At 31.9% G+C, this 12,611-nt stretch overlaps 1 protein-coding gene and 1 long non-coding RNA gene across 2 annotated transcripts; one reads left to right on the top strand and one right to left on the bottom strand.

Annotated features, from left to right (window-relative positions):
* Window positions 1-2,417: 2,417 nt before the first annotated feature.
* LOC142532246 (uncharacterized) lies at window positions 2,418-4,442 on the top strand. Its single transcript, XM_075638562.1, has one exon. It carries the CDS (start codon window positions 2,418-2,420, stop codon window positions 4,440-4,442), a length of 2,025 nt encoding a protein of 674 aa, XP_075494677.1.
* Window positions 4,443-5,711: 1,269 nt separating this feature from the next.
* LOC142533418 (uncharacterized) lies at window positions 5,712-6,899 on the bottom strand. The gene is made up of 4 exons (XR_012816752.1): window positions 6,379-6,899; window positions 6,176-6,294; window positions 6,002-6,089; window positions 5,712-5,896 (listed from the first exon to the last, which is right to left on the bottom strand). It is a non-coding gene; the product is annotated as an uncharacterized LOC142533418 (long non-coding RNA).
* Window positions 6,900-12,611: the final 5,712 nt, after the last annotated feature.

Raw genomic sequence — 12,611 nt, 5'->3', positions numbered from 1 at the left:
AGACTGGGTTTTTTTTAAAAAATATTATAAAGTAAAATAATAATTATAAAAATATTGCAAAATGTGAAGGTTTATAATAGTATAACAATCCGCTGCACACTGCAGCGGATTCATCCTTTTTAAAAAAAATTAAAAAAACAAAAAAAAAAGAAAAGTGAGTGGTCACGGATTCTTTGAATCCATGATCCGTGACAGACTGTCACAGATTCTTTGAATCCGGATCTACACCGTGTCCATTCCGCGTCTACACCGTGTGTGTTCCCACTATAAATAGAAATGTTCCTCTCCTCAAAATCGTAACCCTTTCCTTCTTTCTTTTCGACCGAAAATATTTTTTTTCGGTGATAATTCTCGCATTCGGATCTTTTCTAATTCGATATTGTATTAATATTAATTGTTGATTTTATCATCCTTTTCATTTGAAGATATATAAAGAGGTAATGTTTAATTTCGTTGATAATATTATAATTATATATTAAGAATTAATATTTTTTTTGTGTAATTTTTTTTTATAATACTTGTCATTTATTTCAGATATTAGCATCGTCCGTTGATATTATTACAAGTTCCGTACAATTACGTTGGAGAAGGTAATTTAAGTAATTTTTAAATATTTTGTTTGTATTATTTATATTATATTAACATAATTATAATTTTGTACACTAACATTATATGATTAAGTATAATTTAGTTAAATATTATATTTTTAATATTAATCGCGATATTAAAAAATAGTTGGAATATTAAAAAAATAATAAATATGATATTGTGATTTTTGAAATATTTGAAGGATAATATTTTTAATATAATTAAATTAATTTAATATAAGAATGAATTAATATTATTGTACTTAATACTAATGAAATTATAAAGTATTTTGTTATGTTTTTTTAAAAAAATTATATATGAAATAGTGTTTAGTTACTATAACTTTGAGCACGTTAATATAATTTATGTAATATTATAAAAAATTTATGTTAATGCAAAGTAATATAAGAAATTGATAATTCTAATTAAATTTTTTTATCAGATTATATATTTTTTAATAACTTACTTAAAAGTTTAATATAAATAAATTATATTAATTTTTAATTTGTGTTGTTATATACAAAAAATTTTTGAAAATTATGTAATAAAATTACACCGAGTATTTGGTGAATTCATCAGTCCTTCAGATCAAGTTTTCGGCATTCTTCTTGCGTAACTCTTTATTTTTCTTCACTCCGTGGTATTATTTGTTAGTTATAAAGAATCTGTGATTCTCCTCCTTTTATAAATTGCATTGATCGTGTGATTATTGGAATTCCTAATTTGATTTGATATTTTTCTGTCAAATCTTAGAATTTTAGAGAATTGCGCCGAGTATCAACAATTCAGAATTTGATTTCGAAGAATTGTGCTGAGTAACAGAATTTGGGAGAATTGCGCCGAGTCTAAGTCGAATATATATTTTTTCATTCTATATTGAATTGTTTTATGTATATTATATCTGATAATTTTTGTAATTGATTGCAGATATTAAACTCCGGTAGCTCATTTAATTACAAATTCCGCTGAACGACATTTGAAAAGGTAATTTCAATAATTTCTTATATTATAATTTTATTATTTATGTTGTATTAATGCAATTATAATTTTTTTCGGTTGCATTATACTATTTTATATAATTTTTTTATATTTTATATTTTTAATATTAATTATGTTTTATATTTCGCACAGACATGGATACTGTCAAGGCCTTACTTTACGTAGGTGGCTATGTCATTATTGAAGATGGTAGCGTTGGATATAGTATCCCCGCGACCAGGCCCATTAAAATCCCCCGCTCTACTACATTTTCTCAATTGGTGAGTTATGTGCATCGGAAGCTGGAGATCGACCCATCAAAATGCTGCATCAAATTGTCAACGAAATATTGTTATAGCTTGTTGTCTCGTTACATTGAAGAGCATGTCTATATCACAGATGATGATAGTCTACAATTTATGTTTGAGTTGCCGACACTGGATTGCATGTACTTATATGTTGATTCATTGCCAGTGTTACAGAATGTAAGTGATTACGATTTTGATGCATTCATGCCAGTAATAACGCAAGGTTTGGGAACAGTAGGTTTGAATGAAGCGGGACCTTCTATGCATCACGTCGATGAACAGTCAGCTCAGACCTACTCTGGGATCGACACTGGTCCTTGGGATCACCATATCACAACTCACACTGAAGAAGACTATGCATGGGGGATGAATAGAACACGAGAATTGGATTTTACCTCAGGGGGTTGGAATCATCATATCACGGTTCCATCAGGAGTTGATGTTGCATGGGGTTCTAGTAGAACAGGCCAATTGGATTCAAATTCATGGGCTCCTGAAGAAAATACCACAAATGTCAGAGAATTTGATAATTCTGCTGAACACATGGATGAGCAAGATGATTTATTTGGGGACAGTTCGCATCATGTCATTAATAGCGATGATGATTTTTATGCTACATCAAGTGACGGAGAAGATGATCAACAGTTTGAGAATGCAAATGAAGGGACATCGGCGGGTGTGTTAATGTTGGGAGCAACAATGACAGAGAACATTCATATTGCACCAGAGCAACATTTACGTGAAATTCCCCAATTTTTCAATGAAGTCTACGACGAACAAATTCCAGATTCATTTGGTATTCCTTCTTCTTCACGAACAAACTTTTACAATCCTGAAAGGCCAGAGCTCGGTGTAAAAATGGTTTTTAAGAGCAAAGGTGATTTAATAGCTTCAGTGAAGGATTTTTCTGATCGGGTTTTGAGACGTGAATATATCGTTGTCAAAAGTTCTCCGACAATTTGGAAGGTCAAATGCAAGAACTGGTCCGAAGGTGGCAACTGTGGGTGGGGACTTCGAGCATCGTTCAAAAAAAGTTTAGGCTACTTCATGATCACAAAATATGGTGATGATCACACATGCATGTCAACCCAAGTCGGTATAGATCAGCACAACCTTGATGTAAACATGAAAGCCAGCACACTTTTGGGAATTGTGCGTTGTGATCCTGCATATGAGATCAAATATGTACGAGAAAGTATTAAAGAAAAATATGGGTATGATATATCGTACGCTAAGGCATGGCAGAGTTTGAAACGCCCAGTGGAGGTAATCTATGGCACATGGGAAAGCTCTGCAACTGTACTTCCTAAATATATGGGAGCTTTGTCGAAGTACAATCCAGGAACTATTGTAGAATGGAAGCATCTTCGACCGTATGACCATCCACATAAAATTTTGAACTTCGTGTTTTGGGCCTTCAAACCATGTGTAGATGGTTTTCGACATTGTCGCAACATAATCAGCATAGACGGTACTCATATGTACACCAAATATAAGCACAAACTACTCATAGCAGTAACTTTGGATGCCAACAACCAGGTTTTGCCGCTAGCATTTGCGCTTGTTGATGAAAAGAATTATGAGTCTTGGCATTGGTTCCTCAGTAATGTTGCACGACATGTTACTAGAGGGTGTAATGGTGTGTGCCTTATATCTGATAGACATGCGGGTATAACAAGTGAAGTGCAAGATCTCCCTGATTTCAAGCCTCCTCGTGGTGTTCATCGTTTTTGTTTGAGGCATGTTTGCTCTAATTTCAACAGCAAGTTCAAAAACATTCACTTGAAAGACTTATGTTGGGAAGCAGGGATACAACACCAAGTATCAAAATTTAATGCAACAATGGAGGCAATTAGAACAAATAATGCAGCAGCTTTCATCTATTTGTCAAACATTCAAAAAGAAAAATGGTCATTGGCTCATGAGGGGGGATGGAGACGAGGGATAATGACGACGAACATGTCTGAGTGCATTAATGGTGTATTGAAAGGGGTTCGACGTCTTCCAATAATGGCAATAGTGGAGCTGACATTACAGCGATGCGTGCAATATTTCATTCAACGGCGAGCGCGAAGTGATAAGATGCTGGAAAAAAATCAACCATGGACCGACTTTGCGTACTCTAAATTTGATATGTGGTCAAAAAAGTCAATTGAACATCGAGTTGTAAGATTTGACCAAAGGGATAAAACAGCATCCGTCGCGACAGGAGGAAGACCTGGTCGGCAACATCACGTACAAGATATCAACATTTCTACGCGTGATTGCACATGTGGTAAATTCACAATATTTGGAATTCCTTGTTCACATGTTATATGTGCAGCAAAATGGTTTGGTTTGAATCCCGCACAGCTTGTACAACCATGGTTTACACTTAGCGAATACGTGAACACATACGATGGAAGATTCTACCCTATTCATGATGAACAATATTGGGATGAACCTACATTCCAATTACAACACAATAGTGTTCGTCGACAAAGGAGGCATGCTGGTAGAGATCGCAGGACACGCATAAGAAACGAGATGGATCAACCATCATCGAGGGAGAGACAACGTGGGAGGTAAAAGATCTACAATAACGTATTGTACCTTATTTTGAATACATAACATGTGAAGTTATTAATGTAATTACAAAATTGTGCATTAAAATTTTATATTTATTAATAATTGTTGTTCATTGCAGGTAGGTGCAAGTGAGTAGAGCGAGTTATGGTGCCATATACTTATGTTTGGGACGCAGATTTTACATTTTAATAGAAGTAGTAAATAAATAGTATTCGATGTTTTATTGTTATAAAGATGTTTTAATATCAAGTTTGTTGACTTATTTGACTTGATTTAGGAATTATACTTATGTTTTTTCATTATAATAATTTTATCCGTAAATTTATTAGTACAAGAATAATAAATCAAAAATACTACATTTAACACTTTCAAAAATTCAATAATAATTTGTATACACTATTGAAATACAAATGTTGCAGCAACAACTTCAAATGCAAATAAAAAAATTGAAAAACATACGACAATACGACGTAAGTAATTTTGCATATCTAAATAAATAGTTAATGCTGATGGTAACGATGCCCCCCAGTGCCACACGGTGGTCTTCTAATCACTCTCCGTCCACGACCTAACATTTGTTCAGCATCTCCATGCGTACTTGTTTGGGCTGTAGATGTACTTGTATCGGCAATGTTCCCACCAACTTCATACCCTTCTGTCTCAGAATATTGTTGAAATGGTACGGGCGACGTGTTAAATGTAGGGCGACTATCATTCATACCCGGTCGAAAGTCACTTTGTAAAAATTCAGTAAAACTACCAGCAAACAGAGTGTAGTAACCAGTTTCATACGATGGAAAGCTTGAAAACACTGGCGGAGTAGTGTATGCCATATTTGAAGATGACGGTCCGGGTTGAGTGTTGCAACCAGCGGCATTCGATGGAAAGCTTGAAACCACTGGCGGAGTAGTGTATGCTGGGCATGTCTGTGACATAAATGCATATGTTATGTAACATTAATTTAATACAAGAAATTATATTTACGTACATATGTAGACCAGTTGAACATGTCTTACGATAAATTGCCGGTAGTTTGCATCAATAGGATGGTAGCCAATGATGTTCGAAGGTACCACTGGAGGCGAGAGCACTATCTGTGAAATGCGATGATACCAACGAACATACTCCACTGTGATGGCGGGTGTACCAGGTATGACATAATCACCATCAATCACAAAATTATATCTGTTATTCCACATTTCTACAAAATCTGTGTGATATGTTGCCCAATCAAAGTTGTTCCGGCCTTGTTGAGTCAGTTAATTGTCAAAGTTAGTAGCAGGTGGCGGAATACCCTGACGCATTCCAAACTGTCGGAGACACCGCTCTGGTCTATGCATCTCAACTATATGAAAATTGATCAATGCGCATGCCGACCGACATAGATGAATTCTGTTTCCATCAAGAATTCTGCCAACCTCCGGGAACTCCATATCATAAACTGTCCATAGAAACTGAAACAAATAAAACGAAAAAAAGATTAGCAATTTGATAATATATAATTCAGACTGAATTTGTAAAAATATTTCAAACTCTAAACAACTAATTTATATATCTACCTGCCCTTCTACCATCCTATCAAGCATATCTCTCATTATACGGACCGAATGATGGGCCGTGTGTGTCCAAGAAAATCCGCGTCTCCACCTGCAATTTATAAAAGTACACAATATTTTCATTTAAACTAAATAACAAATAAATAATAATAAATGTTAATTATTTCTTATTAGTACCGTGCGCCGTATGGTGGGAATGGTAGACCCTGAAGCACATCCGCAGCCTGCTCTTCTGAAATAGATATCTGTTGCGCTCTATCAGGGCAAAGAAGAGTAATTCTAGACCACACTCAAATCTACAATAACATACAACAGAAATAGTCAAATCATAAGAAAAAATAAGTACAACAAATATAATGACCGTAGAAGTGTGAAAATACCTGCAATATCTGAACTGGGCCACACAAATCGACCTTTAATTTCATTGATGTGTCGCACAACTTTCTATAAAGATATGCCAACACAGCAGAACCCCAGCTATACGTATTCACTAATTCTATTTCCTCAAGGAACTGCAAATACATAAGTTTCACAGTAGCACCTTCTGAGTCCGGAAACATACATCCACCAATGATCAGTAATGCAACACAACGGGAATATTGTGCCACGTCCTCTTCAGTGCTTTGATCATTAATCATATTATTTAGGCAATGGTCTAGCAAAGCGGTCAGATAAAGATGTGCGCCTTTAATCTGAGAAGATGTAGGCGTAAAACCCAACCAAGTAGCGCATCGCTGTTGTAAGGTATGTTTGTTGTACGCGGTATCTACACCAGTGATGGGAATGCCATCAATATTCAACCCCCAAATAAGAGCAACGTCCTGCAGAGTGATTGTTGCCTCGCCCACGGTAAGGTGAAATGTGTGTGTCTCACGACGCCATCTCTCAACAATGGCTGTAAGCAAATAATTATCATATTATTTAATAGGACCACACTGAATGACATCATAGAAGCCCATGCGTGCAAGATATAGTCGGACACGGAGGTGAATCCCAACATTAAGCAATCTCCAAAGACATTTGTCAGACCGTCGTGGCGGAATTATTGCATCTATGTTTTCAGCGTTGATATTATTTGATATGTGTCTACCCCGCAAATACAACACATTATCCGTATTTTCAGCCATCTTGCAAACAAAAAATCATTTGTTAATAGTTATTTATTAGTAATAGTTATTTGTTATAAAATGTTTACAATAGCAATATTTATTTATTAAAAAAAATATAACATGTAATTACAATAAATAAATTAGTAATACTTATTTATTATAATAAATAAATTAGTAATAGTTATAAAACGTATACAATCATTGTAATTAAATTAAGTATACTTATTATTATACAATTAATATTATAATAAGTATTCGAATAAAAAAATTACTTCATGCAATTAATATATAAGTAAAAAAAATTAGGTGAGTCAATTAATATATAAGTATTAATATTATATTATAATTATAATTTTTTATCTATTCTTTTACACATAGGATTCAGTGTAAATAATGGCTTATAATATATACGATAACAGATACATATGACTTCTGTGCCAGGAGTATAATTATAACCATGAGTTTTAACATTTAATGTTAAAGAATCTAATATATTAATATCAGACAAGGATAAAGATAAATTCGGATAAACATCAAAATATACTGGACCATGAGCCAGACTAGATTGAATTATTCCCATAAGGGATTGTTTCCAATTCAAATTTCTACCATCTCTTAAAGCTTCTATGAAGCTTTCTGGTAGTCCTTCTAATGTTAAAGGTCTAAAAGCAATTTGAATTAAACCTATATGCATGAATCTGTAATTTTTCCTATAAGGTAAAATATCTTTATTGTTTAACAATTTAATAACCATCTCATTATCATGAAGAGGTACTGATGATTCTCTAGTTTTAACTACTTGTTTAAAACCAATTTTTTCAAAGGTTCCTAACTTATAGATCATTTTAGATTCTATCTTAGGAATAGTCCATTTATTCAATAAATCTAAATTATCAGGTAAATCATATTCTTCATTCAAACTGTTTTGAACAGTTTCTTTAAAACCGAAAATATTCATTTGAATAAAAAGTGCCAAATTATTATCCAGACTATTTCCATGGCTCTGATACCATCTGGAGCTTGGGATCAAAATGAGGAATCTGATACGCGGCGTTGTTACACCAAACTTTTTCTTAGTGGCTTTCGCACACATGGAGATTATTGGTTTCCAGCCTATATACCATTTTCAACTCTTATTGAGCTAAGAAAAGGAAAAATTTAAATCCCAGAATAAAATGAATATAAGATTCATATTTGGAACTTTTACAAAACATAAAAGGATTTATAAAAGATATACCAAAGAAATTAAACAACAGAGGATTTTACCGAGGTCCACCTCAGAATCATAAATTCATAAAAAATCACCCATGAACGCCTTAAACGCCATTTTTCGGCTAAGCAGGCTAAAGGGCTACAACATGAATTTATTTTTCCTGGTTAAACTCGAACCTTGTGTTTACCATTTCCTGGTTCATCTCTTTACCTTATGTTCTAACCAAAGACTCTTATATTACATTAAATTCCAAAAATTTAAATAGATCTTTTATTATCTCAATCTGATCTCAAGAACAAATAAATATAGATCATGTCATAGTAAGATAATAATTTAGCACGAATACTTTAGCCTGTCATTCAGGCTAAACTTATGAAAAATAAAAATTTAAAACAGTAAATAAAAATAGAAAATAAAAATAGTAAGAACTTACAAAGTTGTTATCAGAACTTCAAACTTTTATTGACAAGCTTCAGAAGGGTTTTTACAAGAGAGAGAATAGAGAGGAGCAAACTCAACCGTGTCCCTCTAAAGACACAGAATGAACCTATTTATAGATAGAAGAGCCGGACATCAAACCCCGGATTCCATCTTAAAATAAAAACAGTAAATGGTTACAAAATTCAAAAAGTAGAAGTGATATGCCACCCACTTTTTGTCACGATATGTCATGATAAGATGTGATATTCCACCAACTGCAGATTCTTCTCCTGATGATCTTAATCATCTTTAATATTGTCTTTTAAAGAATTTTTCAATTTCTCAAAAATGTCATTTATTTGAGAAAATTGAGAAATATCATCCTCCGGGTCTTGAGCATCTTGCATCTTCATTAGATGAATAAATTGATTTTCACTGGATTCGGACGCCATAGATTTATCTGATTTGGAATCAGAACCTCCAAGATTCTGGAAAAGATCTTTTTTCATTTCTTCAATATAGATCTCAATCATTTTGTCTTTTGAATATATTTCAGAATATTTCTGAGTAAGAATCTTGAAAGGACTCATAGAGTCTTTCTCATTTTCTTGTTGATTATTAATTTCTTGTTGATATAAAGAAATTTTTTCCTCCATTTGATGAAGAGTTTCATAACCATATGGTTTTCCAGTTTCTGGATCATCTCTTAATAATTTGTCCCAGAATTTTGTGGAACTGACCCTCCATATGCAAGGGATACCTTCATCAGTGTAACCGAATTCTGGCTGCCATTTCCAGATCCATGGGATACCAAATTCCATGAAAAATAGACATAGAGTCTTACCATCGATCCAATGTTCAGAAAATGATTTTGTAATACTTGGAGAAACATTTAACCAAGTATTCATGGGTTTTATAAAAACCTCTGGCAAATTCTTTGCGGATGGACCAAAAATCTTCCACCATATTAAAAACCAATTTGGAACTGGGTAGTGAAAAACATTTTCACAAATCTTTAAAAACCAAGTATGTTTTCTTTTCTCATTTTCATAAAACAAGGTTTTATTAAAACTTTCAATATAATCCCAAAAATTGAATTTAAAACTCATTTTATAATTTTCAGAATAAAATTCTTTTTCAACTGATGGAGATATACCACATTCTTCAATAGATATAATCTTCTTAATTATAAACTTTGAGAAGTTATAACTTCCTTTCTACTGAGTATTACTGAAAAAGTGAGTTATGTCAACACTTTTTGTAGATATCAGAAGATTTTCATAAAATCCTCTTTGCTTGTAGGAACCATATACATATGATGTATTGGTTAGATATCTTTCCATGATAGTCCATGGAGTTTTTTCCCATTGGGTATCTTTTTCTTCTATAAGAAGAATCAATTCTCGATGTTTTATCTCTGTATATAGAGCTGAATCATTATCATCATCTTTTATGATATTAGCATATGATGCTGAAGATTGAGAATCTGTATTACTTCTCTTTTGTTTCAAGAATTCTTGAAATTCATTGTATAACTCATTATTTTGCTCAGTATTACTGGCTGATGAACTGGATAAGTTTTTGGCTATAAGCCTCTGTTTTCCATGCTGTGCAATGATATTTGGGGGTTTTCCCCTACCTCCTCGCCCTCTATAAGAGGACTCTCCTCTTCCTCGGGAATACATATCTGTAAATGAAAACATTAGGATAAATATTCTCGAGTTAAGAAATCTGGCAAGTGATTATCTTCACCTTTCTTATAAATGATTTCAAAATCAAAAGGAGCTAAATGAGCTTGCCATCTTGCAAACATTTGTTTAGAAACATCATGTTTAAAATCTTTATTAAACATAAATTTTGCAGATTTGCAATCAGTTTTTATAATAAACTTTTGATTATATAAATCATCTTGAAATTTTAAAATACATCTGACAATAGCTAAGATTTCTTTTGCTACTGTGGAATAATTTTTCTGGGCATTATTTCATTTACCAGAATAAAATCTAATAAGATATTTTTGTTTATTTTGGGGATCTTTTTGTTTTAAGATTCATCCAAAACCTATATCTGAAGCATCTGTTTCCACAATTTTATCCCATTGGGGATTAGCAAGCATAAGACAAGGAAGGTTTTTAACCTTTTCCTTAATATTTCTAACAGCTATTGTATGTCTTTCAGACCAAGGTAAAGGATTTTTTTTAATCTATCATATAAGATAGCAGAATCTTTAGTAAGATCTTTAATATAAGAAGAAATATAATTTAAACTTCCTAAAAATCTTTGTAACTGAGTTTTATCAGTTATAATATCGGGAAATTTTGAACCAAATTCTATACTTCTCTGTATAGGAATTATATTTCCTTTCTCAATCATATGACCAAGAAATCTAATATTAGTTTGAAATAAAATCATTTTAGATTTTGAGATAACAAGTCCATTTTGAATAACAATATTTTTAAATATATCTAAATGTTTAAAATGTATTTCAATATCATTAGAAAATACTAAGATATCATCAATATAAACAATTATAAAATTGCTGTAATTATAAAAAATATCATTCATAATTTGTTGAAATTCAGAAGGGGCATTTTTAAGGCCAAAAGGCATTACTGTCCATTCATAATGTCCTATTGGAACATTAAAAGCAGTTTTATATCTATCTGATTCTTTTACCTGAATCTGCCAAAATCCTGATCTTAAATCAAATTTTGAAAATATAATAGCATTAACAAGTCTATCTAATAAATCTTTTTTATTAGGAATAGGTTTATAATTTATGACTAATCTTGGAACACCTCTTTCCTGTTCAGAATGTTTGTTAACATAAAAAGCAGTACATGACCAAGGAGATTGAGAATGTTTTATCAATCCTTTTTCTAATAAAGAATGAATTTCATTCTTACATAATTCTAAATATTCAGAATTCATTTGACAAGGACGAGCCTTGGTAGGAATATTCTTTTCATCAAAATTCTCTTCATATGGAAGAGAGATAATATGCTTCTTTCTATTCCAAAAAGCATTTGGAAGATCATTACATATTTCTAATGAAAACTTATTATAAATAAGTTTGATTTTCTCCTGTAATTTAGGATTCTGTAATTTATCATCTACCGTTAAAATATTAACTTCTTCTTTTAAAGAATTAATCTGAAAAGTTTTCCTATTAATCTTTTCTTGTAATTCATTAAGAATTCTATGAACAGGTTTAGTTATGAACTTAAAGGAAATAAGATTGCCTTGAAAAGTACCTATAATACCTGTTTCATCAACATAAGTTAAATGATAAATTTGATAAATAAAAGGAAGACCAAGTATAAGTTGGCTAGAAATATCTTTTGCTAATAAAAAACTGGTTTGAATACAGTTTTTATATTTGCAAATATAAACCTTTGGTAATTTATAATTTATTTCTAATGGTTCTCCTCCTGCATGAGAGAGAGAATGAGTGGTTTTATGAAAATATTTTGTAGGAATTAATCCTTCCTGTATAACATTTAAGTCTGCACCACTATCAATCATAGCAATGAAATTCTTTTTATAAGAATTTTCAATTAATAATGTTATATTAATGTACCATTTTTGAGATATGATCATGCTCAAAACAGATAAATGTTTTTTATCTGGATCAGGGAAAGAAATATCTTGTAGATTATCAAAACTATCAGAATTATTAACTGAATTATTATTATTATTAGTTTCAATGATTGAAACACGATAATTTAAACTATTATTATTGTGTTGTAAAATTTTTACTTGTTCTTTAAGATTTTCTATTTCTTTAACTAAATCCTGTATAGTAACTGGATTCTGTTTACTATATTTCTGTTGAAGAAGATTTTTAACTTCTTTCATAGAGTAAGCTTGT

The sequence above is a fragment of the Primulina tabacum genome, chromosome 18 (assembly GCF_025594145.1).
Source record: "Primulina tabacum isolate GXHZ01 chromosome 18, ASM2559414v2, whole genome shotgun sequence".
In the NCBI taxonomy this organism is placed as follows: Eukaryota; Viridiplantae; Streptophyta; class Magnoliopsida; order Lamiales; family Gesneriaceae; genus Primulina; species Primulina tabacum.
This window is presented reverse-complemented; position numbering and strand designations above follow the sequence as displayed.